Genomic DNA, 26,632 nt, shown 5'->3' with positions numbered 1-26,632 from the left:
TATGGGAAGAATATGGATCCTTAGAGCCCAGATTCTCTGCTTAGCACCGTTAGAGGTTCCCCTGGGAAAGGCTTCTGGAACTGTAGTGTCAGATCGTTGGAGGGGCGAATTATAGTTTAAAAAAAAAACTATGAACAAATTCTTTTTTTTTTTAAACTATAGTCCGCCCCTCCAACGATCTGAGGGACAGTGAACTGGCCCCCTGTTTTAAAAGTTTGAGGACCCCTAGTGCAGAGTATGTGTGGGGTGATGGGGAAGAACATCAGGGGTAGGTTGGGAGGCACAGCTGTTTACAAAATAACCCAGTCCTGGTAGTGTTATTATATAGATTTATCTGATATTTATAGAACTTTATTTTTTATATTTTTTAAAAGAACTTTACTTTTTTCCTATGAACATTTTACCGGGTGCTGAGTGGGTGGCAGACCTGAATTCAGTGGTTGCTCAACTGTGTGGTGAATACTATTAAGATGCCAGTATACAGATAACCCAGAGGTTGGGTGGGTCCAGGATCACAGTCAGTCAGGGAGCAAACTCTTCACTGAGACTTTCCAGCTTCAAAGCCCATGCTCCCCACGGCACCAACTCAGTGGACCCGGATGGACATCCTGTAACCTCCTGCTCGTGCAAGCATGCAAACTGAGACCCAAAGGGGAGGAACGACTAGACCAAGATTACACAGTTACACAGCTAGCTAGAGGCAGGCCCAGCTCTCGCACACTCAGCTAATGTTCTTTCTACCATACAGTGGTGTCCAAGGAAGGGGCCAACAGCTGACCCGCCAAGCACAGCCTAGTCCCATAGGATCCCACCTCCTTACAAAAGCTGCTGCTCTCACAGAAAGGCACATGCCCCGGCAAAGCCCTCAGTGTGGGAATCCTTTGTCTTCCCTACTGAGGGGGTGTTGCAGGTCATCTCCCCCAACCTGCAGATGTTGCCTGCCAGAAAGCATCGAACTGCATTTAACCAGATGGCGCAGACTTCCACAAACTTAACAGATTGTATTTCATTTCTTGGTACACTTAAACAAACGGAGAGAGATTTACTTTCTCCAAGGCTTTTCCATCTCTCTTCTCCCCAGGGATCGCTTGGAAAAGCTGTGGGTAAACAGGATGCATCACTTGCAGAGATGGTGCGGTACTGTCTGCACATCAGGGTATATTTAAAATGCTCCTTTGAAACCCTCCGTGAAAGTCTCCGGGCCCCCACGTTGCTGAGGATTCATACCATTCTGGTGCACAGCAGCAGCTTGAATGGGGGAGGGGTGCTTGGAATCAGGAGTGAGTTCTGATTTGAGGTCCCTGCATCTTACCAGAGCAGGGAAACCACTCTGAACCAGAAAATAGATAAAGATGGGTGAATGAGGCACATTTCAGGCACACAGTGGCGTAAGAGCCCAAATGGGGCCCGAGGGTGATGGTCACTGTCTGGACTTCTTAATCAATGGGTTTGCATTCTGCTCTGGATGACTTTGGTGAGGCCAGAGGGTCCTTAGGCCTTCAAGGGGCTCGTGGCAAGGGTAATTGACATGGAGCCTTCAGGTTCCACCTCCTCAGGTCCAATGTCCATCGTGGGGAGGAATGGAGACATATGGGAGGGTCTCAGGGAGAGGAACCAGTGTAGTCCAGGACACGGTGCTTATTCTCAGAATATTCTCACAACTGGCAATATCAACTCCATATGATGTCAATACATTTTTATATAATATCTAAGTTATGCTAGGCACTGTGATGAGAACATAGTAATGAACCAGACAGAAATGGCTCTATCCTTAGGGGCCCAGTTAGAGTCTTTTATTTTCTAAAGGAAGCAGTTTAGTGATAGAGAATCTCAGGGGAACCCAGGGAGGCCCCTGGATAAGTGCCTTAAAGACCACCAGGGTTGTGTGGTGGTAGGATGTAATTTCTTCACAACACACTTCTCTGACTCACTGATATCAGCTTGGTCAGGTGACTTGCTCTGACTAATGAAATGCATGTACACTTGACATGTGTCATCAGGACAGAAGCCTTAAGAGCTAGTTTGTGGTTTACCATGAGTTTTTTCTATCGCCTGTGAAATCAACAATGTTCTAGATCAAGGCTGTTCCATTATCCTGGATCCTGAGGGGATCTAGCATGGCACAGAGCCACAGACTATCCAAGGACACATGGTAGGAATGATAAATAAACCTTTGTCAACAGAAGCCAATGAGCATTTGTGGTCATTTGTTATTGCAGTATAACCTGTCCTATCCTGACTGGTAATTCACATCAGTGATTCACATCGGCCATTCCAATTCCCATATCTCCATCTGCATACCTTAAGCATAGGCATGGAGGGGTTCCTCCAAGATCCTGGAATCAGACACTAGGATTTCTAGTTGAAGCAAGATGGGTGAGGGGTGGTTGGCCAGGCTCCTGGGAGAGGGCAAGAATACCCAACTACTGACCAGCTTGGGCAAGGCCACTGCAGACAAAAACCATCTCCTCAACATAGGAGGTCAGGTTGTATGGTAACTATGTAAATGGCCTCCAAGTAATAAGCACATCCAGAAAGAAGAAGCCCACTGCTTACTGTCATGGGTCTTGACAGTGTGTGCTGCCCTTTGCTGATGCATGATTAGTGATATAATCTGATTTCCAACAGGTGTTTACCTACTTTGTATAAAGTAAGAGGCTCACTTCAGCTCTTAGAATGGAAGCACTGGCTATGATCAGGGACTGACACTGTCATGCTGGGAAGCTCCAGCTCTTTAGAGGTGTCTTGGCGGAACCCAAGTGGTTTCTTGCAGCTGTGCTGTTCTGAGGATATTAAAGCATCTGATAGTGATTCTTAGTGAGAACAAGCCTGTTGAGCTTCAAGGCGTAATAGAAAACCATGGGCTTTTGCAGCTCCTAAGAAATTTCATTGTAACTTTTTAAACATGTCTGTCTTCCCCAGAACACTAATTTTTTTAAAGCTTTAAAAACTTTTAATTGACTTATAGCAAGTATACATATTTATGGGGTACAATGTGACATTTATATCAATGCATGCATACATTGTACAATAATCAAATCAAGATAATTAGCAAATCCATCTCAAACATTTATCATTTCTTTGGGGTAGGAATATTCTAAATCCTCTACTCTAACTTTTTTTTTTGAAATATACATTATTATTACTAACTATAGTCATCCCCCTGTGCAATAGAATACCAGAACTAAATGGTCTTATTCATCTCTACATTATTTTAAGAGTTAGCACATCATTTGAACATTCCATAAATATTTGTTGCATTAATAAGCACATGCATGCATGGATGGGTGAATGACTGAATAGAAGAGTGCTCTATGAAAATCTTCTGGGCTCACGTATAATCCCTGGGGACAACTTAAGGTCTTGTCATCTGTGCTGTTCTGCCAGGTGAGTCACTCAGTTTTTCTACCATGCTCTTACTCTATGCCCTTTCCTTCCACAGGGCCTGTCTTCAGAGTTCATTACTCCACATACATGACAGCTGACCTGCACATCATGTCAGGAGGCCAAGGCCAGCTGCCAGGAGCCCTGTGGTCCCCCTAAGGAGTAGCCCTGACCCCTGTGCTCCAAAGTACACACACACCACAAACTAATTTTCTATTTTCTGTAATATGTAGTGACGTAGGGTCATCAAAGCAGGCCTTTGCTTGGGCTATTGTTATTGCCAAGTTTAATTTGACCAAGAGGTCTCATTGAAGGCTTCACTGCCATTTCATACTGAAGGTGGTTCTGTGACATTCACCTCTGGAAAGGCTGCTCCTTCAGAGGAATCTCTGAATTCAGAGGAAGTGAGAAGGAGTCGACTCAGTTTCTCCAAGAAGCCTGGCTCCATGTAGAGCGAGGGAAGGGGAGGGCCACCTTAGACTACGTCTGGCCCCACAAGCTGCAGGGGACACAGGTATAGGACCCTGCATTGTTTTTGTTCAAAGTGGAATGGAAATATCTCAATGTGTAAATCAAGAAGGCCATATGCCTGGCAGCCAATACTCCACTAGGCCCAAAGAGGCCATTCCAAGTGCTGTGGCATCTGTTCAGGCACTATCTAACAGAAGGCTGACACCAGGACTGTCTGACTGCCCCCTAAATAGAACACTTTCACTGCTCCTAATGGAGCCTACGTCACAGGAGGAAGCAGGTGGGCAAGGACCAGAGTTCCACACTAACTCTCTGGAGAAACGACCCTGTCGAGGTCACTGCATAACCACAGCATCACAGAGGAGATGCCAGGACTCACATGATCAGGAAAGCTCCACACACAGACTCCAGGTATACATGGAGAACAGGTTCACACCGTCTGAGTTGGAGGGTTTAGAAAGGTGAGGGGGACAGAGCATCCCAGTTGGGGGGGAAACATGAGTGAAGGCTTGGGGATAAGAACAAACCAGGCAGAGGGAACAAAGGACATGTCCTGACTAAGAAGAGGCAGAACATCAGGACAAAATGGAATACAGTGATGAATTGGCAGGGTGAAAGCAGATACATGGGCTGTTGTTAATGTCAAGTTTAATTTAACCAAGTGTTCTCACTTAGTGGGGTTTGGGGGGAGGTGTCGAGAATCAGGCTAGACTGTGGCACCCACATCTGGCTGTTCCACAGACAACTCCATCACTGTCCCATAAATCTGTTCTTGCTCCTGGGTACCTAGCTCTGGTAGGCAGCACCCTTAGCCAGTGAGACTCTCACAATACAGCCTTCTTAGACACCTTCTTTCTCACTCCTGACAGCTAATCAGTCGTTGAATCTTTCTGATTTTGCCTCCAAAATCTGTCTTAAATTCATCCCTCCTGACACTCCCCTGGTTCAGAACTCATTATCTCTTGCTTAGACTACAGCAATAATATTCTAATTGGTCTCCCTGTTTCCCTCCAAAGTCAATAAAGATTTGTAGGATGAAAAATGCATAAACACTGAGGCTTAAAGTGTTATGGCAGCTCCCAAGTTGGGAAGACCAGCAAGTAGCTTCTCTACCATCCACTGAAAGTACACAGAAACTTGTCTCTAGAACCAAAGGTGCCCTATAGGAGTCAGGGGTTACAACCCAGCTTCTGTTTCAGAAATGATACAGCCTGCATTTCTCTTGGGGTTTGGAGAGGGCCTAGGCCCTGTGCAGAAGCAGATTCCAATACCAGATTTGCCTCTGTGCTTCACTCCTTTGCTTTTGCCTTTTTTCCCCCCGCTGAGCTCTCCCCCAGAGAGTCAGACTTCTCATATGGAGGCAGGACTGACCCTGCCCAGCACGGTTACTGGGACAGCGTTTTCAAAGGTGTGGTTGACAAGGTTATGGCATAGGTCACCAGAGAGAAACTCAGACTTCTCTCGTTCAAAGGACAGCTTTCAGCTCCAAAAGATGCTGCACCTAGGAGGGAAACTGCCTTCCTGGCTGAATTAACCTGTCCTTCTGCAAGGCGAGGTTGGCAGCCCAGATGGAATGAGCTTTGTTAACGCACCAGATGCAATTTTGCTCTGAAGTTTCTTCCCTCAGTAAATCCTTCTCATACACCCTATCTCCCCATCTCTCCCCAGCAACATTCAAAATCAAATCACAAGTGTGTGCCCTGGGGCCCATCTGATCTTTAACAAGCTGATCCCATCATCGCCTCCTAACCCGAAGGAGTTTAGGAAATGACTCTAACCTGAAGTGGCGTGGGGTCGAGTTGACTTATAATTCAGGTGTATGGGGAGTGAAATGGGATATTCATTCAAAATAAGACGTCGTCTTAGATGACTTCTCCACACGCAGAGTGAAGCAGAGGGCTGGAGGCAGTTTTTCTGAATGTTGCAGGTACCTTACATCCATTTTGGCAAGAGCTGTTCGGAATATTGAAGTTGTGGTGTCCTCCCCACCCCCACCCCACACCCCTGGCCCCGTATACTGCATCATTCTGGAGAGGTCTGCATTCCCACAGGCTTTCCCTGCCAGCCGGGTGACATGATAGATGGAACATGATGATACCAAGCAGGGTTGATTTCACGTTCAGTTCTAAAAATTTTCACTTGGGTCTTTGGGCAAGAACAGTGTGGGTGAAGGTGTGTGTGTGTGCATGTGTGAGTGCATGAATGTTTGTATGTGTGATATGTGTGCATGGATATGTGTATGCATGCATGTGCTTGACATGTGTGTGCATATGTGCATGCATGTGTGTGTGGGTATGTGCATGCATATATGTGTGATGTGTGTTTATATGTGTGTGTGTGTGTGTGTGTGTGTGTGTGTGTGTGTGTGTGTGTGTGTGTGTGTGTGCGTTTATATGTGTATGAATGTCAAGGGTGGAAAACTGCCCCAAAAGACAGTCACAAAGAGGTCCACTAGGGAGAATGGCCATATTGTGCATTCAGGAGCCTCCTTTTTCTTTTGAGGAGATGCAGTTACCCTCACATACAGAGAATGTAAGAGTAAGCCCTGTCCTAAGCTCCCCACCGCATGGCTGGAGGGCCAACTGTGAGTTCCTGAATATTTTTGGAGTGCACAAGAAAGAAATGAACTACATGGAGGGGTGGGGTTGAAGGAGGTCTATCAACACATCAATGGTCTGGTTTACCAAGTACATGGCACTGTTCCCACCTTATGAGATACGCATCCTCTCATTCCACAAGCTCATTTGAGAGATGTTCATTCGAGCTCCAGAGGCCTGGCTAGCTTTCACTGATACTGAACTAAAGAGCCCATCACTCAGACAGACATACCTTCGAATCTTGTGAGACCTTAAACTACTCATTTTCATTCTCTGGGCCTCTAAAATAGAATGAATACCCTCCTCACGGTGAAGATGAGGGAACTAATGCTTGTGAAGAGCATGGCAGGGTATACAGAGCAAGTGCTCTGTAAAGCTAGGCTTCCTGCATGCCCACCTTTCCTAGCTCTGTCCCCCAGCTTTGTTTCCTAACTGGCCTGCCTCCTCCTGTGTGGTCCCATCTTTCAGCCCACTGATGACAAGCCCTCTCCCCTACACGTAAATATCTTCGTGTGTCCACTTCTGCCCCCACCCCAAGCTTTTCTCTGTTGGGGGCAGCCAGGTTAAGCTTCACAGTCATGTGATCTGAGCAGATGCGCAGGGCCCCATGCTTAATCATGGGCGTTGGTTTAATGCTTTGCTGTTACCATATTAAAACTCTAAATTTTGAACAAGGGCTCCACATTTTCCTTTGCACTGGGCCTTGAAAATTATGTCAGTGGGGAGGAGACCAACCTCTTCCCAAGCGACCCTACTCTTTGTTTTGACCCTGGTCTGGTGGCTTGCTGTAGACCAGGAGGGCAGAGGAATTGGAGCTTCTTTGGGCCCTGACCTGGGTGATCTTAAACACATTGTGTCATTTGACCCCAGTTTCACTAATGAAGAACAGAGACTTTACCGTGTCATTTGTCCAAAGCCACAAAACTGGTCAATGAAGTTTGAATCAGGTGTGCCCAGTGACAAAATTGGGTCTTCCAACTCTTCCATCATAAGTACACTTAAAATCCATCCAGGCCGGGCTCGGTGACTCAGTCTGTAATCCCAGCACTTTGGGAGGCCAAGGCAAGTGAATTGCCTGAACCCATGGGTTCGAGACTAGTCTGGGCAACTTAGCAAGACCTCATCTCTACAATAAATAAAAAATTAGCCGGGCATGGTAGCGCGCACCTGTAATTCTGGCTACTTGGAAGCCTGAGTTGGAAGGATCGCTGGAGCCCAGGAGATTGATGCTGGGATGGCCGTGAGCGTGCCACTGCACTACTGCCTGGGCAACAGAGTGAGACTCCAACCTCCCCCCCCAAAACAAATCCACCCAGATTAAAAAACCCATCCACCTACATATCCCCATTCAGGTGTAGAGGGCTAATTCTTTCCTACTATAATAAGCCGTACATATAAAAGCAACGAATTTAACACATTCCAACAGGGAAAAACCTACCACATAACTTCTGAAGGGATTTCTCTGAGTAGGTCTCCCGGTCACAGCCCTTTCCGATGTAGTTAGTCTGCAGCTCTGCGATGATCTGGAGGGAGGACACAGCACCATCACACGTCTCCAGGTGGATGCTGGGGAACAAAGGCATGCTCCCGGAGCCGGGCTGATACTCAATCCTCTTGGTCCAGTCTAGATAAACAAGAACAGGATGGAAAGCAAACCAGGTATGGTCAGTTCTGCTAGAACACTTGTTTTGCAAACCTGACATTGTTCCAACAAATTATTTGTCCCAACAAATTGGTATATGTATTTTGAATTGAGCAATAGCTTACTTTATTTTATTTTATTGAGTTGTGGGGTACATGTGAAGATTTACTACATAAGGCAGTTGTGTGCAGGTGATTTACTACATTAATAAGTTCTGTGCAAGCTTCTAGCTGGCCCTCTCTCCCCCGATAGTGGATAAGGTACCCAGTGCTGCCACGTGCTTCTTCCCTCCTCTCTCCCCTAGCACAGTTCAGCTTCTGCCGATCCCACAGACTTTCCCTGCCAGCCGGGTGACATGATAGATGAAACATGATGATACCAAGGAGGGTTGATTTCACGTTCAATTCTAAAAAATTTCAGTTGGGTCTTTGGGCAAGAACAGTGTGAATGTGTGTGTGTGTGTGTGTGTGTGTGTGTGTGTGTGTGTGTGTTTGTGCGTGTGTGTGTGCATAAATGGTAATATGTGTGGTATGTGTGCATGCATATGTGTGACAGAGCTAGGGAAGGTGGGCATGGAGGAATCCTAGCTTTACAGAGCACCTGCTGTGTGTGTACCCTGCCATGCTCTTCACATGTGCTAGTTCTCTCGTCTTCACTGTGAGGAGGGTGTCATTCATTCTATTTTAGAGACCCAGAGAGTGAAAATGACTAGTTTAAGGTCACACAAGATGGCAAGTGCTCCTGTGACCAGTGATCAGGGCCCACTTATGAGTGAGAACATGTGGTGTTCAGTTCTTCTATCAAACACATTAGCGAACAGCTTGAGAATAATGGGAATTTTGCATTTGCTTATGCAAGATTTTCTCCCTGAGGAATACTAGGCAAATAAGAAAACTGCATTTAGCTGAACTGAGCCACATTGGAATATACAAAACATGCTCATGCATACAGACACCTCAAACATACACCAGCTACTCAGTTCACCATGTGTATGAGCCACGCCCACCCAGCAGTTCTAGCCTGCAGTTACAAGTTCCCATGACTTTCCAAGAACCTCCACCCACCTGCTTCACAACAATACACCAGAGGCAACCCTTTTAACAGCCACTTCCACGAGTAACATCACGTCTCTTCAAGGTCAAGTGCCACATTTAATGTAGTACTTGTGTAATTTGTGCTAATGCTTTCTCTTTCTCCTTTTATTAGGAGTCATCGATGGCGATTTTGAGTGTTGTGTCTCTCACCCCCATTTTCCTCCCTGTGCTTCATATGGTTTTTAAGGAACGTGTTTATCTTGTTACAAAACAAAAGAGGGTGAGGTCATTCGAGGATTGCCAGACCACTAGGCAGGGTGCAAAGACACTTAAACATTCGGAGCCTTGATCACTAAAGTAGATTGATGGTCTCATTGCTGTTTTTTTTGTTTTGTTTTGTTTTTTGGTTTTTGAGTTGGGGTCTCACTCTGTCATCCAGGCTGAAGCACACTCACAGTCCCCCCAGCATTGACCCACTGGGCTCCAGTGATCTTTCTGCCTCAGCCTTCCAAGTAGCCAGAACCACAGATGTGTGCTACCATACCTGGCTACTTTTTAATTTATTTTAGAGATGAGGTCTTGCTAAGTTCCCCAGGCTGGTCTCGAACCCGTGGGCTCAGGCAATCCACTCGCCTCGCCTCCCAAAGTGCTGGGATTATAGGCTGAGCCACCAAGCCCGGTCTCATTGCTGCTTTTTAGTGGAAATATGATTTGGAAATGATGAAGCATTGGAGAGGAACACTACCACAATTAAAATGGCACCACACACAAATAGAGCAATCAACAAAGATCAACTCTAAAAGTGAGTGTACACAGGCAATGATTAATACAGTAACAACAGCGACTACGGTCAGAGCCCACTCAAAGCAAGCCTCCCAATGACTGATGCAGCATGTCCCACACCCTGCCAGGATATGTATCTGGGAGGGCTGTGTGGTTGTCCTCAACCAGACGTGGTGCAGAACAACTCACTCTGAAGTCATCAAGCAATGTGAGTTAGGGGTACTGTTCATTTATGAACCCCAAATGTCTGTCACATAGAACATTGCTGGGTGGTGTCCTTTTGCTGAAGCAGAAATGGAAATCTATGAATTGCCTGGCCTTGCCCCAAGACACACAGAAAGTCCTGCATGTGTGGGGCTTTGCATCACGCTGCCACCACCAGGAGGGTCTTCCCAGTGTGCCACTGGCGCCACCACGGTGATATTAATGCCATAGAGAAGGCTGGGCTTTGGGGAAGCCAGATGTCTTCGTTCACTGAGCAACCATTTGTTCGGGGTTTGTTTCTATGAGCCAGGCTCTGTTTGGAGAACCAAGGATATAGCAGTGAACCACTCAGGAGCCTTGAGGGGAGGGGGTGGGTGGAAGCAGGTGATGAACAAGTCTGCGCTGTCCAATCCAAAAGGAGCAAGTGCCATGAATGGAAAAGCCAGTGGTAGAGAGGGGCTCCTTTAGATCCAGAGTTCACCTCTGAGCTGAGGCCTGAATGCCAAGGACAAACATGCCAGGGGAGCCTCAGAGAAGAGTGTTTGGAACAGATGCAGCAACGATCTTGGCTTGGCTCTGTAAGGTCGGGCAGTTCTTGAGCAGGCTACCAAAGTTCTTCAAGCCTCATGTACCTCATCAATAAAATGGGAACCATGGCACCGGCCTGACAGGCTGGGGTATGGATCAAGTGTAAAAACGTGTACATAGCATGCGGTAGGGGCCCCAATCAATGCAATTCCCTGGCGAGGAAGGGGGCTATGATCTCTGCCCTGCAATCCTGCCATGTTTCAGGTAACTACGAGATCGGAGTTTATCTCTGAGTCGCCACGGTGACCAGCAGCCCTTATGGGGTTTTCTCAAGCGTGCCATGTGCAGAGGTTGTGAGGTTTATCTCCAGGGAACTTACAATGAAAGGGTGTCTGGGCAAGAGGGACTATTTGTGAAGAATATACCCAATTACATGATTTTACTCATAGCTTCCGGGAGCTGTGTGTGGACTGGCCCACCACCTCTCTGAAGATGAGATCACAGGGCTGCAGTAGCTCATGCCTCAGAGGCTCTAAGTTCCACCACTCTTTTGCACCTCTAGAGCAAAAGAAGCTTTTTTGTCAAGCGTATCTGAAAGTCCCAGTGCTGTGAGAAACCATCCACCCACAGCCAGCTGTGTAATATCCCAGGTACAAAGTGTTTCATGCTGCTATGCATTTCATCATGCTGTTTCTTCTACTTGGAGTTCTCTCTCTGTTGCCTTCCTTCTTGCCACCTCCTCCATGCAGCCTTTCAGGATTCTCCAGTCTCAGTCTAGGTAGATGCCCTCTTCTGTGCTTCTACAATGTCTTCAATATTAGACAGCAGCATTATACCGCAAGCTTCATGGTGTCTCTGAGTTGCCATCACACTGCATGGTACGGAGTAGATGCTCACTAGATAGTGGTAGAAACTGTGAAGGAATCCTATAGGGTATCTTGTTGAAATGATCCATTTGTGTACTTGCCTTACCCCATAACTGTAAACTCCTTAAAAGCAGGGATTGGCCTTAACCCCTGAACTTTGGGAGGCTTGAGCCCAGAGGTTTGAGACCAGCCTAGGCAACATAGCAAGACCTCATCTCTACCAAAAAAAAAAAAAAGCCTGCATGGTAGTGTATGCCTGTAATCCCAGCTACTCAGGAGGCTGAGGTGGGAGGATCACTTAAATCTTGAAGTGAGCCAAGATCATGCTACTGCACTTCAGCCTGGGCAACAGAGTAAAACCTTGTCCCCAAAAAACAAAGCAGAGATTGTAATGTCTGGTTTTGACCCTCCTCACCTAGATCAGAATGCAGGAAATATTTGCCAGATGGATCTGGGGAGGCCTAGATACCTGGCCTTGACTGCTTAAAGATTCCCTGACCCATTTGCAGCTTCCTGGTACTGACCCTGTCTACCCCTATCTTCAGTCCTGCAGAAGCATCCATTCCTACTGCAGCATGTCGCATGTTTGATTCTCTTTGTCCTTGACAAGGGAACTAGTTCAAAACTGAAGATGGAGAAATCTGTTTCCAAATAACAAGAAATGACATGACCAAGGAGGAAGCCGGTTTTCTTTTCCCCTTCCCTCCTTTTTTCTGAACTCTCCCTGTCTTTAGAGATGCTAACTAAAAATGGAGAAGGTGGTTTTGTATGCACAGAAGGGGGATTTCAAGGGATGGGGGACTTGGTGTGAGCCCCACAGCACTGGTCTTGGGGGTCTCCTTCCGCCAGTGTGTGAAAGCCTCCCATAATTCCTCCTCTGGTCAGTCGCCGGAAGCCTCTTCCCTGGAGAAACCCAAGACACCCTCAGTACTGAGACCCTTTATTCTGCAGGCACCACAGGCATCTCTTTCTCATCTAGATGTTTTGGTGGTTATCTATGATGAGAAATTCTACCTCAAATCTCTTCCAGAAGGAGGGAAAATAAACAAGCAAGTGAATCATGAAGGGAAAGCCAGCGGAAACACAGTCCTAGTAAAGTTTTCATCTCACCCACCCCTGGCTGGGAGGGCAGGGCCCTCTCTGGTCACCGGGGAGAAATCAGGTATGAAAGAGCTTTAGAAACATCACAACTGCCCATTGCTTTGGTGACCTCATGAGGCTTGTTTTTGAGGGTTTATGAGGAGCAGGCAAAATTGCAACCATATAGTAAAAAAAAAAAAAATCGATGGAGCCTTCTGAGCACAGTGTCCTTGAGAGAGTGAAAAACTCACACAAACATCCTCCATTTTCTAAGAAGGAGCTGGGGTGGGATTAAGCAAGCTAGAGACAAGTCATCAAATTCGGCCTTTGCCACACGAAACGTCTATTTATTCTCATTTCCTGGAGGGTAGTACAGCATGGTTGTTAAAAGGATGAATTTTAAATTCAGCATACCTGAATTTAGATCCCAGCTTTAACACTTATTGTGCAACATTGGGCATATCACTTACCCTCCCCAAGCCTCAGTTTCCTCTCCTGAAATGTCTGTATCTACCACTTAGAATATTGAGGGATTAAATGCAGAGTCATTTCAGTACCAAACACAAGGGGCATGTTTCAATAGACATATTATTGTTAAATTATCATTTATTAATAACACTGATTGCAGGAAATCAGAGGAAATAATAATTATTAAACACCTACAAGGTGTTGAGCACTTTTATATCTATCCTTTCATTTAATCCTCCCAGGGACCCAGTGAGGGGATGCTACTTTCTTAATTGAACATGTGACAAAACCATAGCTAAGAGCTGGTGTGATTTGCCCAGAGCCACACAGCTCTTTTACAAAAACTTCTCCATGACGCTGAGGATTTTCCAGAAGTGAAAACAAAAAACAAAACAAAAAACTGTAATTTTTACAGATTCATTTTTGGACATTCAATTTACACTAATACTTTCTTAGAACATGACAGTCCCAATGCTGTCAAAGAATCAAGGAGTGTGTTCATTCTTATCACTGCCTGATCTTGAGGGCAGTGTGTGGGGGCTGGAGATTTGCTCTGACACTGAAGACTGCAGAGATTTGTAATTGAATCTCAACTCCCCCAAATGCCAGTCATGTGAGCCTGGCAAAGCCCTGGTCATCTCACAGCCTCCACTGCCTCATCTGCTGATTTGAGATCATTGCACCTCTCCCTGGCCCTGTCGTGAGCAGGAGATATTACTGGCTAAGGTCCTAACACAGAGACAGTCCATGAAGCTTCATCATAGGAACATTCCACGCTTTGATTCATAAGCCTCCCAGACCTCTCTGAGCTATCTTGCTTGAAAATAAAATCTTTTTAGTTTATAAAGGGCCCAGAGACTACTTTATGAATTGTGGTTCGCTTTTTTTCTTAAGTGAAGAGAAAGAAAGTAGACTGCCTGTTGTTTTAATAATCAGGCCTAAATTGTCCTATAAATATTCCTGAAAAAATGATTGGGATTTAAGTTCCTTCTTTGTGGATTAAGGATTTAAAAACATGATGATTCTATTATCTCTCTCTCTCTCTCTCTCTCTCTCTCTCTCTCTCTCTCTCTCCCGCTAAATTTGGGGAACATGTGTTTTCTTATCAGGAGAATATTAACCACTTGAAACCTTCATATTAGATGCCTAGAGGTAGAAAAAAGCTAATCCAAGACTTCTGGAAAGCACAGGCTTTGGGAGCTCTTGTAATCTGAGACATTCAGTCCATTGTTTCCATTCTGTGCTCAGAAATGATGCAGAGGGAAGAAAGGGGAAGATGCAGGCGTGGCAACGACACTCTTCTTTGCTTAAATCTGCATGCTCAGGGGCTTCCAGCTCTTCCTGGTCTCAAATCTCAGCAGGTGAAGAAGCATCAAGATTTCTAGGAAATGGCTGAATTCACACAAGGTGAGTGACTAGAACCTGGGATCCTGGAGAGCAGGATGGATGAGAAAGGAGTCCCCCTGAACAGGAATGATTAAGGCTGCTGACATTCGAACCAGGCTTGTAAGCAGTCACCACCCGCCATCTTTCAAGACTATCTCTGACGGATGGGTGGCTTTGATTTAGGCACCAAGGGCCTTCTCCTTTTACTTGGAGAAACTAGGGAGGTACCTTCATTCTATCTCCACTGGCTATCCAGTACACCTGAATTGGGGGTGGGTTAGAAGTAGAGATGGGCTGGAGATGTAAACGAAGGTCAGATGAGGATGAGGAATCTGGGTAAGATGTTTGGATTTCATCTTAGACTCGCGAGGAACCTAAATAGGTGTGAAGTATCAGACGGTGCTTTGGAGTGGCCACTCAGCAATTAGGTTAGCCCTTGTGTTCACTTCCAGGGCAGCAGAACACTCCTGAAAGCCACCCCTTGATCAATCCATGCAGGGAATTACCTCTGACAGGGCCACACCAAAGGGAATTAACTTCAATTCAGTTCAATCTGATTCCGTTGAATTTAAGAGTGCTAACTCTGCAGCTGGACAGACTCAGGTTACACACCCAGCTTTGCTGCTTCTTGGCTGTGTGATTTTGGGTAAATCACTGAACCTCACTGAGTCTTGTTTTCCTCCATCTGAAGAATGAGGATAACCCAAATCTACCTTGCAGAGTAGAGGTGCCTTGGGAACTGGAGAAAAAGTGTGTGAAGCACCAAGAATGAAGAGCTATTGTAACTACTGCTATTATCATTCTTGTATCATTCTTCTTAGTCTAGCTGCCATGCACCACTCAGAGACCTGGACATGGGAGCAGAGAAGGGTGAGTTATTACCTATACTCAAAGAAGTTCACAGGACAATGGCAGCCACATCACCAGGGGAGCAGAGAGAAAGGGGTAATTAATGATGACTGGGGTACTCAGAGGAGGCTTTGTGGAGGAGGTGGCCTGGGTATTTGTTTTAATATAGGCTTTATTATTATTTAGGTATAGTAAGGCCAATGGATCAGGGTACAGTTGCCATGGAAAAGATAGTTTACTCACAGATCCCATGGAGGGGGAGTTTGCCACACTACGGGTGGAAGGGGAGGACAGAGAAGTAAGTGCCAGTGTCAGTCAGAGGCAGAGGGAGAAGCAGAAACCCAATAAGAGGTTTTTTTGTGGCTTCCATGGAAGAACCAGGGAAGACATGGTATGCAGGTTGGGGATTGGCTAGTTTGAATAGCTTTGGGGGGCTCTGGGGAAGAGAGGCAGTCCCTAGCTGTCTGGTACCTGGCTCTGGGGTGATTAGGGTGGGTGAGTGGTGTCCCAGAGTGTAAGAGCCCTGTAAAGGAGGTGGTTAGGGGTGTGGGGTCTAAATAATTCGTTTGCATTTGAAAAGTGAGAGTGTGAGTTGTTTGCTGTCTCTCAGAATCAGCTTACTTTGAGAGGGGCCGTCTCTCCAGGGCCAGCAGGGCCCCAGAAGTCAAAGCATCAGAATACAGAACATAAAAAACACGGTCGGTACAGCATAAAATGAAGGGGATGTTGGGGTGGAAGGGAGCTGCAGGATGTCTTCACCAGGGTCTAGTGTCTATACAGCTCCCAGTTCAAGTGTTGCCATTCAGATGGGAAGTGATGTGACTGGTACCTCCACTTCAGGCTGTATAACCTAGCAGCTTGCATGACTCAGTGTAGACATGCATGTGGTGGGCGAGGGCCTCACTGGAGGTCTGGTGTGAGGTAAAGACAGAAAGGAGGTGTGGGACCAGATGTCAAGGGTCTTGAGTGCTGGGCCAAGGAATGGGTTCTTTAGAGTGTAGATGGCAAAGACTCTTCCAAGGCCTTTGTGAAAGGGAACAACAGAAGCTGGCTCCTGAGATTCCCCTTCTGTCTCCTCCCCCTGGCATGGCTTCCAGGGCTGAGTTCCTCAGTATCCAAGACCGGCTATGGGTAGAGCCAATGTGCCACATAAACAGGAGAATACAGAGGTTAGAAGTGAGATGTCAAGCACTTAGGGAGGCCAAGGTGAGAGGATTGCCTGAGCCCATGGGTTCAAGGTCAGCTTGGGTAACTCGACTAGACTCATCTCTACAATAAATCAAAAAATTAACTGGACATGGTGGTATGTGCCTGTAGTTCCAGCTACTTGGAAGGCTGAGGTGGAAGGATCACAAGAGCCCAGCAGGTCGAGGCTGCGGTGGCTGTGAGCACGCCACTGCACTCCAGCCTGGGTGACAGAGTGAGACTCCAACTCAAAAAAAAAAAAAGTGAGGTGTCAGATGTCCAGGTACTCTGCTCAGCTGGTGAACCTCGGGCAAGTTATTTAACCTCTCTGTGCCTCTGTTTCTTCTGCAAACTGGGGGGAGAGGAGGGGGAATCACAGCTACATCTCTTGGGAACGAAGTAAGATGGCACATGTGAAGCTCTTGGCAGATTATCTAACACGCAATGAGCGGTCAAGAAACATGAGCTACTTTTATTAGGCTTCCAAATTTTGGTTTCTTCTCACAAATCCATTGGGAGCCTGAAAGTTAGACTCTGCCACGTTTACAACCTGCTCTCAGGAGAGGAGAGGGGAGCACTGTTCATGGAACCAGAACCAGGTGCTAACAACTCTGTGAGAGAATGTTATCACCCTTTCAGGAGAGAAAGCTGGACAGGGAGGGGTGAGTAACTTACTGAAGGATCCACAGTCAGTCAGTGTCAAGTCAGCACTTGTGCTACGCTGACCTCTGACCTGACTCCTAAGCCAAACCCAAGAAAGAATTATTTGCTTTTAGGAATTCATTTTGTTTTTACATTTTATCATTTTACCTGCAACGGGGGGCGGGGGGAGGGCAATCAGCTGGAAGGAGGCAGGAGATATTGAGGAGTCAGGAAGGCTGGCCAACCACTCCTGACTCCAACACAAGCTTCGTGCTCAGAAGAGGCCCCTGCATGGTCTAATGCTCTGCTGTGGCTGTCTTGAAATTTTTAATAATTTAAAACAAGAGGTCCCTTGTTTCCAGTTTGCCCTGGGACCCACAACTTATGTAGTTGGTCCTGCCTTGCCAGCTGAGTAACCTTGGGCATGTTCCTTAACCTTTCTGAGCCTCAGTTTCCTCAGCTATGGAAGGGGGATATTAATTAACTGCCCCCAAGGGAGGCCACAGAGCATAACTGCTAGGAATCAGGGCTTTGGAGTTAGTCCCAGGTCTGAAGCCCAGCTCTGACATTGGGTATCACGTACTGTGGGCAAATCATTTTCTTCTCCATCTGTGTTTACTCATGCAAACTTTCATGACATTATTACCTATTTCAGAGTTATTTATAGGGTTTATATGAGATAATAAATGCAAGCCACTTAGCCCTGTGTCTGACACACAATAGGCACATACATTTTTAAGCATTAAATTATGTGGCTTTCTCTTCTTCAATTAAAAACAATTACACACAAGCACCATTTAAAAAGAAACAAAACACAAACTCTTTGAACTCAATTACAAATATAAGGAAGCCCCTCTTTTCCTTTATTGCTGACCCTCTACCATTGGCTATATTTTATTTTCACAAGAACATTTTATTACCTTTTAATTCCTACTAAAAAAAAGATAATTAACTACAGAAGAAAAGAAGGGAAAGGATAAACATCATCATGCCATGCCCTTGGCTAGGCCTAAAGGCATTACTTTGCTGGCCCTCTGCCCAGGGACTCAGTCCCAGCCCTTCTGTGGCTGGTCTTTTTCTTCCTTCAGTTCTCACCTCTCAGGTGACTTTATAAAGGAGGCCTTACTGGCCTTACCCTGATGAGGAGTTCCCCCCACCTCTGCCCCAGCTCCCACCCTCCCTGAGAATCCACTTATTCCTTTATGTCCCCTCCAATGCTGGAGCATGACTTATATATACATCTCAGTGCGGCACTTGGCACATAATAGGTGCTCAAACAGCTGGGCTCGGTGGCTCAGCCTGTAATCCCGCGCCTTTGGGAGACTGAGGTGAGTAGACTGCCTGAGCCCGCGGGTTCGAGACCCACCTGGGCAGGCGAGACCTCATCTCTACAATAAATCAAAAAATCAGCCGGGCGTGGTAGCGCACGCCTGTAATTCCGGCTACTCGGAAGGCTGAGGCGGAAGGATCGCCGGAGCCCAGCAGGTCGAGGCTGCGGTGGCAGGGAGCGGCCACTGCACTCCAGTCTGGGCGACAGAGTGAGACTCCAACTCAAAAAAAAAAAAATAGGTGCTCAACAAATATCTATGCAATGATTAAGTGACTGGGTGTATGACAATCAGAACACACACACACATATTCACGCACCAGCACATGAACACATGCACACTCCAAGTCTAGCTGCCAAAGAGGAGGAAGGCAGTTGTCTGGAATCCAGAGAGTCTTTGTTGCTGTCCTCATGGGAGGGTATATCTTGCCTATCAATCATCCTCTTAGTCCCAGCCAGTTACCAAAGGACAGGCTTGCTGGCCTTAAAATGGGAAGGATTCAAGACATGGCTGGTGTGTGTGTGTGTGTGTGTGTGTGTGTGTGTGCGCGTGTGCACACACATACACACACATACCTCCCCTCCACACCTGAATTAGAGTGTCTATGAGTGAGTGTGTGTGTTGAAATTGCCTCTATAAATGGCTCCAATCATAAAAGCCTTCATGTATTTTCAACCCTTTTAGTCCCCCTAGACATTCTCAATAAATGTCAAATAAAACAACCAGAAATTTGTCCTCAAATTTTGTCTCAATCATGAAGTTCTCTCCAGTTTCCTGATGACAGAGGGGATTTAGTTTGGTCCCAGATCAGTACTGTGAAGAGTGACTCCTTGGCTTGGGCACAGCCTCACATCTCACCTGGCAGACCTCGGAATCATGCACGTGGGCAGATGCTTTCAGGCCTCATTCCTAGAGCACCTGGGAAACTGCAGGCAGCTCCTTGCTGAAGCTGAAGCTTATTCCTTTATGTCCCCTCCCATGCTAGAGCCCGACTTGTGCATCACAGGGCAGCACTGTGAGGCCCCTCCCCAGCCTCCCCTGCCAAAAAGGAGAACTGGTACCACCAGGTCAGCACAACACGTAAAGACAGCTTGCTGAGAAGACTAGGAGAGATGGCCCATGGCTAAACCATTTCGGATTTTGTGGGGGGTAAAAACAAGAGCATGTTCCAGAACAATGCTGCTACTATGGTCTATAGACTGGCTCCCCTACCTCAATTGCTTGTTACATGTCTGTGATAAGGTGAGTATGGAAATTGAAATTGAGAGTAGGCATTTAGAACTTTTTTTTTTTTTTTTGAATCAGAGTCTCACTCTGTTGCCTAGGCTGAAGTGCAGTGGCACACTCATGGCCACTGCAGTCTTGACCTGCTGGGCTCAGGTGATACTGCCGCCTCAGGCTTCCGAGTAGTTGGAACTACCATGCCCAGCTAGTTTTTGACTTATTGTAGAGATGAGGTCTCATGAAGTTGCCCAGGCTGGTCTCAAACCCCTGAGCTCAGGCAATCCTCTCACTTTGACATCCCAAAGTGCTGGGATTACAGACTTGAGTCACCGCGCCTGGCCTCATTTAGAACTTTTGACAGCAATTTGACAGAATAATTTTATTTTTGATGAGCCTAATAATGGTAAAAACACTGAGCTTATATTTTGCATATCATTGCTATTCATTTCACTTTTAAAAGAATAAATTCGTTTCTGTTATAGTTTTATAAAGCATTGGTCCATGACTGATTGAGAGAAAACTCTGGTCCTTCACTGCAGATAGCCTAAGAAGCACTGCTAGACATAATATCCTATTTCCTAAAACTTACTTCCAAAGCCTTGGAGTCTAGGAGGCCGTAATACTTCAGAGCATTGCAACATTTTAGCTAATACATCCAAAGGACCATTAGGGCCTCCTGCTTCTGAATTGTAGATGGTTCCCAAGGTGACCATCTTCCTACTCTAGTCTAAAGGCCATTATCACTTCTCACCTAGAGCAATCACCATGACAAACTCCTACCTTACCTCTCTTTATTTCTCCAATCTATGCTGGCCACTTTTATCCAATCACAGTACTTCTAATTCCTTTTCCAGGAAGACTTTCATGATTGTTCCAATTCAGACTGTACTCTCTCCTTCCTGACTCATAGACCTTGCAATCTACATCATCTGTGTGGGCTCACACTGTGCTCCCCAAATTCCTGCCTATAGACAGGTGTAGGGGCATGGCTGGCCTCAGGAGAATCACCTGGAAACTTTCTAAATACTGTTCCTGGGCTCCACCTCAGAAGATTCCAATGGAAGGTTTTGAGGGAGAGGTCCTGGAATCTGTCATTTGAATCAGTCACCAAAGTGATCTGGATGCATAGACAGACTTAGAAGCCACCAGCCCAGACAATATCGGGCACTCAACTCCCATTCTTTCTCTCAGCATACTCATGAGTCTTAGCAGTCAAGGAGGGGGTTGACAAAGGGTCCATGCCTTGCTATCCGGGATGCTCAAAGAGAAACCTGCAGCCAGGAAACTAACCTAGCAGGGTAGGACTTCATACCAAATGAGTTTAGAGCAGGCTTTTTTTTTTCTTTACTTCATACAGGGCAAAGTCTCTGAAAAACCACAGATGTAGGATCCAGGCTCTCAATGGAGAGCACCACTTCCAGTTGCGGTGCACTGGATGAGTGCTCCTAGCCTTGCCTTTCTTCTAGTAGAAGAGTACACATCCCTGCCCTGTTGATGTGGGCTTTGGTCACGTGACTGGCTTTGACCGGGAGAATGACAGTGGACAGTCCAGAAGGGGAGATCTTAAGAGGCTGTGACTGTTTAATATACCAAACAACCTTTGGGCTCCTAGCTTTTCTTGGCAGGACACAGGTTAATAAAGTTGTTCAGCTGCCAAAGAGGGCATATTCTTCAATGCTTTCTTTTGGTTTGGTTAAGATGGCTAATGCTAAGGAAGGGACTTCCAGAGGGTACAGCCAGGAGTGACGGAAAATGGAGGAGTGACGTTCAGGATGCAGAATCAGGGCCCAATCAAGAACCTCCCTTTCCCCCAGGACGGGGAACCTCACAACTTTTGGGCATTGGCTTGCAGAGCTGCTGTGCAATAGTGACCTCCTATTCCACCCTTCGAGTGGAAGTGTGTTCTGGTTACCCTGTTCGTGATCCTCCATTGTGTGCTGCTGTGTATGTGAGTGTGTGTGAGGAAGACACCCTCTTCCTCCCTTTTCTTTGGTCTCCAGAATTAAAAGGAGCCTTGCCCAGGTCTTATATGTACTACGAGATTTTGGACTTGGGGCCTGATGTCATGATTTGAAGAAGCTTCTGAAGGCCTTGGGAAGACACAGGTGTATTTTACAGGATCCAAGAAGAGAACACTTGCAACCAAGAGAGTAGTTTGCAGAGACTGGCTTATTGTGCTCAGTAACCTTGGGTTTGGTGTGTGACATGCTTTGACTAATGGCATGTGGGCAGGAATGAGAGCGGCCACTTCTGAGAAAAGGCTTTAAGAGACGATGCATATTTCTACCCATTCTCATAAGCTTCTGCTTCTGCCATAAGAGCCATATGTACCAGACAAGGGGTACTGATCCAGCCTGGGTTCTAGGATGAGAAGATGGAGCAGGTAGGTGTATAGTTCCTCTCGAACCTGGAGCTCTGTCATAGAGCAACAGGCCTGAGGCAAACCCACAAGACACAAGCAAGAGCAAGTGGTAAATAAGTCCCGCCATAAGCTGCTGAGATTTGGGGGCTCGTTCATTACACGGCAGACTGGTGGCTAGGTCAGGGTGGTCCAGGCAAACTAGTCACCAGGATCTTGCAAGCATGTTGCAGAGAGAAAACTTATGAAGACATCACTGATAAAGAAGGGAGCTAGAGCATGTGCTGAGGTCAGGATCATGCACAAAAATCCAGAACCAAGAAAGGGAGCACTTCCAGAACTGCTGGAATGGGTTGACACTGGCATGGAATAGAGCTGGGCATGGAATTTGGATCGGGTGAGGAGCTCAGGATCATAACACAGACTGGATCTGAGTCAAGCTGGTAAAAAATTCCCTTTAATGAGGCAGTCTAGGAAGTTTATGTAGGTAGCATGTAAGATAATTATACTATTTGGGCTTACTTAGCAGACAGCAAACTATCTCTTTCTTATTCCATGGGATGGGCTCAATCCTTCCTAGTTCATCCTTGACCTGGAAGAAAAGCTCACTTCAGGGATTATGGAAGAGAGGAGGATGCTGGGGCAGTTGAACAGTCTCTCTCCTTCCCTGACCACCATAATGGCTCAAAGGAGTGGCTCAAAGGAGTGGCTCAAAGGAGTGAGGCCCATAAGGAGTTTCTTTTGGGACCTTCCCCTGAGCTTTATTTATAACTAGCTGTGCTCTGTGCCTCATCCACATTGATGATCTTCGGTTAATCAGATTTGAGCTAGACTGGCATTCATATATCTGCCTTTCATGGTCCATGCTGGTTTCTAAGTACTCATTTACTCCTGTGATTGTTTGTCTGCAACTCTTGACCCCACCCCATCATAAGTACTGCAAGAGCAGGGACCGTGTCTATTTTGTTAGTTTTTAACTCTCCAGTGACTGGTGCAATCCCTGGAACACAGGAGATGCTCACTAAATGTTTGGGGTACGGATGACAAGGGTGTTTTATGAAAGGTGTCTGTTCCCCTTTCTGAGGCTCAAGGAATTCCCAGGCTGTCTTGCTATGGCTGCTGTAGACCAAGGATGCAGAGTCTCAGGCCAGAGACAGACACTGGCATTGGGGGTGGCTGTCCTGGCTCTGTCCTCCAGCAAGGGCCTTCTGACTAAAACAAGACTAACCAAATAACTCATTTGTTTTCATCTGTTGCTGAAAGCAAGGTTACATTTTACTTGAAATACTGACCTCCACCAATCAGGTTGTCAGAAATGAGTCTTCCTCAGAATGTATTAGCTTTTAGAGGCCCCAGACAGTTTCCCCACATTGGCCTCACAGGCCTTTCTGGGCTTCTACCTGCTTGCTGCTACCAGCCCTCCCCATATGACCAGGAGACAGACCCCAGCTTCCCTGCTGAGGGCGCCAACTGTGGGTACCTGGGCCACAGGGGCCAGAGCTAGCTGGCCTCTGTGGGAAGATGAGGAGGGGGGAAGCTCTGCACTGAGGCCTACCTTGTCCCTTTGGGCCAGGTAAGCTCTGGTTTTATGTCCGCTGCCTCACATAATCTCTCTACAAAGTTCTATCTACTTAATTCACAGGTTGTGTTGGAAATCTCACCACACCTCCCACAAAAGCTAACAGGGAAACAGATACTAGTTCATCTACCTCGTCCCTCAACTTTCTCCAAAACCCTTCTCTTTTGCAACCCCAAAGCTTGTCTCCTGTCAGTTATAGACACAGGGATGTTGAATAGAACAGTGGATGTAAAGAGAGTACCAGGAGGCATAGTAATTAAGCAGCAAGCTCCCCTGGGGATACTCCTCTTTGCCCCTTCCCACCATTTCTGAATACCTGGCCAATTGTATTCATCTCTGAAATCTCAGCCCAGGTGCCTCCTCCTCTGGAAAGCCTTTCTAAGGCTGGCCATTTTCCTTGGCCAGGTGCCCCACTGCTCTCTGCCCTCTCAGTCTCTGGGCTTTGCTGCCCTGCATGCCCAGCATTGGAATGACCTGCTCACCTGCCTGTGCTCACCCACCACAACTCCAGATCATGGCTCCTGGGGGCTCACTGCTGGCCTGGTGCAGAGTAGGCCTGAGGGAAGCTTCTTGAGTTTAATGGAATTTTGAGAGCATCTCAGATGGGTCAGGACCACAGCTGTTCTACTGCGTGATTCGGGTGGGGTCTATGCTCCAAACCCCTGAGTTTGCACTCCCTGGGCCACACGACTCACAACAATATGCATCCAGGGCTCCCGAGGTAGACCTCGGCCAACTCATGGCTTTCCATCCTGTCCCCTGCTCTATGAAGAGCCAAGTGAGCTGAATATGGGGAAGAGGGTGGCACTATTCTGTCCACTTTAGAGATGAGAACCGCTGTGGCAAGAAGCGGAGGGGCACTTCCTGTGGTCACACTCATAAAAACCCGAGTCTGGCTGGTGTGCAGAAGATGGCACGGGCGCTCAGGTTCTCTGGGCTGCCCTCTCATCCACAGGGCAGAGAGCAGGAAGGAAGCCACCAATTTATAGACTCTTTGCTGGCCTCTTACATGTGTTATTATGCATGGCATTCATCTGAGGAAAGGATTCACAAGGGGCTCATTTCACCACAGGGTAACTGAGGCTGAGATGTCCAATAACCTGCCCAAGGTCACACAGCCAGCAAGTTGCACTGACAGACTGGCCAGGCTCCCAAAACCACCGGAGTGGCTTCTATTTGTCTTCCTTCTCCTTCATTTCCCTCATTGCTAGTATCTGTTTAGCTATTCCTGCATGCCAGGCACAGTTCTGCCTGGTGACCACCCTCTGAGACAGGTCCTGATATTAGCCTCATTGTGCAGATGCCACATCTGAGTGTTCAGAGTGGTTACATACCTTGACCAATGTCCCTGAGCCAAAGTCCAGTGGAACTAGACTCGAACCCAGTCTTTCTAACTTCAGAGCCAACCTGAAACCCTCCATTGACTCCCCACAGGGAGACCTTCTAGCCCCCTGCAGATATTTAAAAATACTGTCAGTAAAAGAAGGAGTAAGCTGACTGTTCACCTCAGGGCAGACACGGGTCCATAAGAGAAGTAGCATATGGGGTTCTGGATCTGGAGACTTGATTCTAGTTGCAGTCCCACCTCTCAACTTCTGCATGTCTTTGGGCAAGTCCTGTCCCCTTGGTGGTCCCCAAGAAGTCATCTAAGAAGGTTGAGTGATGGATGGCCCTGGTGTCCCGAATAAAGAAGGCAGGTCCCAGTGGTGGGCCTGGGTGACAGGAATGACACCCTTCCTACCCCTACCATTCACAAACCATGGTTCTCTCAAGGCTACCTTGCTGTCCAATTACACATTTTCATTATAACATGGAATAAGAGTTATAACTTCAGAATTTCCCACAAAATGGCTTTCTTCCAATGGTCTCAAAAGATGGCAGTGCTCTCCTCTGAGATGTGTTGTAGGAAACTGGGTAGGAGTTCCATGCCTGTAGACAGACAGAACTGGCTTGGATATGACTAGCTGTATAGTAGTAACCTCAGTCTCATCTGTAAAATGGGAAAATAACAGCTTTCAGGGTGTTGCAAAGAGTAGGGCTCGACAAACAGTAAGTGCTCAGTCAGTGTTGACAATCATAATAATAATAGTGGTTGTTATTATTGAGTACTGTCTGAGAGAACTGCAGTTTTCCCACACCTCCTACCCCTCAGGGATGTGATTACTGGGCCCAGAAAATCTCCAAGCCCCATTTTCCTCTTGGCTGAGCCACAGAGGAGCGAGGTCAAAGCAGGCTTGAACATGGGGCCTTTTATCCAGCAGGGCTTTAAGCATATTAAGGCACCACCAAGTAGGTAAATCAGCATCCTGTACAGAGCCATTTGTCGCACCTTAATGATCGGCTGTGTCGGTGATGTCAAAACAGGTCGTTATTCATGGAGAAGCACCCCACGAGGCTCTCTGCCAGAGCTCAGCTGCTTGCTGCGCAGATCTGAGTGAGCCCTGAAGCTGAGCAAACCCCGAGCAACTGCCCTGGGGTCACACGGCTGCCATCAGTGCAGTTCAGGCCTCAGCGAATGGCTTTTCCAATTATTTGGCAGAAAATGCTCCACAGTGAGTTTTTTAAAAAACTGTAGTAAAGAGGACTAAAAAGAGCTGCTGGCCTCGGAGCCCCGTGTGTGTGTGTGTGTGTGTGTGTGTGTGTGTGTGTGTGTGTGTGTGAGGTGCTCCACCAGCAGTCTTTCATCTAATCTTCACAAGAAAGTGTTTACTGTCAGGGAAGCTGAAGCTACACAGGAGTGACCTTCCCAAGGTTGCAGAGGGTGTAGAGCTGGGTGGGTTCCTAGCCCCCCAAGACCGTCCTTTTTTTTACCCCACCTCACTGCCTGTCTTTGTCCCAATCTTTAGGGCTTAAGCCACACAGTCTTGCTCAATTCTGTGGATTAAAATGTGTATATGCCTGTATGAGTGTGTGTTTATTCATTTGTATGACAGTATATCTATTCTCCCAATTTAATCATAACATTGTTTGCATAGTGATTTAAATTTTGCAAAGTACTTCTACACTAGAGCCTCTTTGGAGCT

At 46.8% G+C, this 26,632-nt stretch overlaps 1 protein-coding gene across 1 annotated transcript in view; it reads right to left on the bottom strand.

The window, feature by feature from the left end:
• Positions 1-26,632, bottom strand: part of CLSTN2 (calsyntenin 2) — a 418,317-nt gene that overhangs the window by 94,572 nt on the left and 297,113 nt on the right. The window contains exon 6 of the mRNA XM_021712857.1: positions 7,891-8,076. Coding sequence (XP_021568532.1) covers positions 7,891-8,076 — 186 coding nt within the window. The remainder of the gene's footprint in view (positions 1-7,890; positions 8,077-26,632) is intronic.

Source organism: Carlito syrichta, unplaced genomic scaffold, assembly GCF_000164805.1.
Source record: "Carlito syrichta isolate Samal-C Ts95f unplaced genomic scaffold, Tarsius_syrichta-2.0.1 Scaffold91100, whole genome shotgun sequence".
NCBI lineage: Eukaryota > Metazoa > Chordata > Mammalia > Primates > Tarsiidae > Carlito > Carlito syrichta.
Note: the sequence above shows the minus strand (reverse complement) of the source record. Positions and strands in the feature narration are given on the sequence as shown.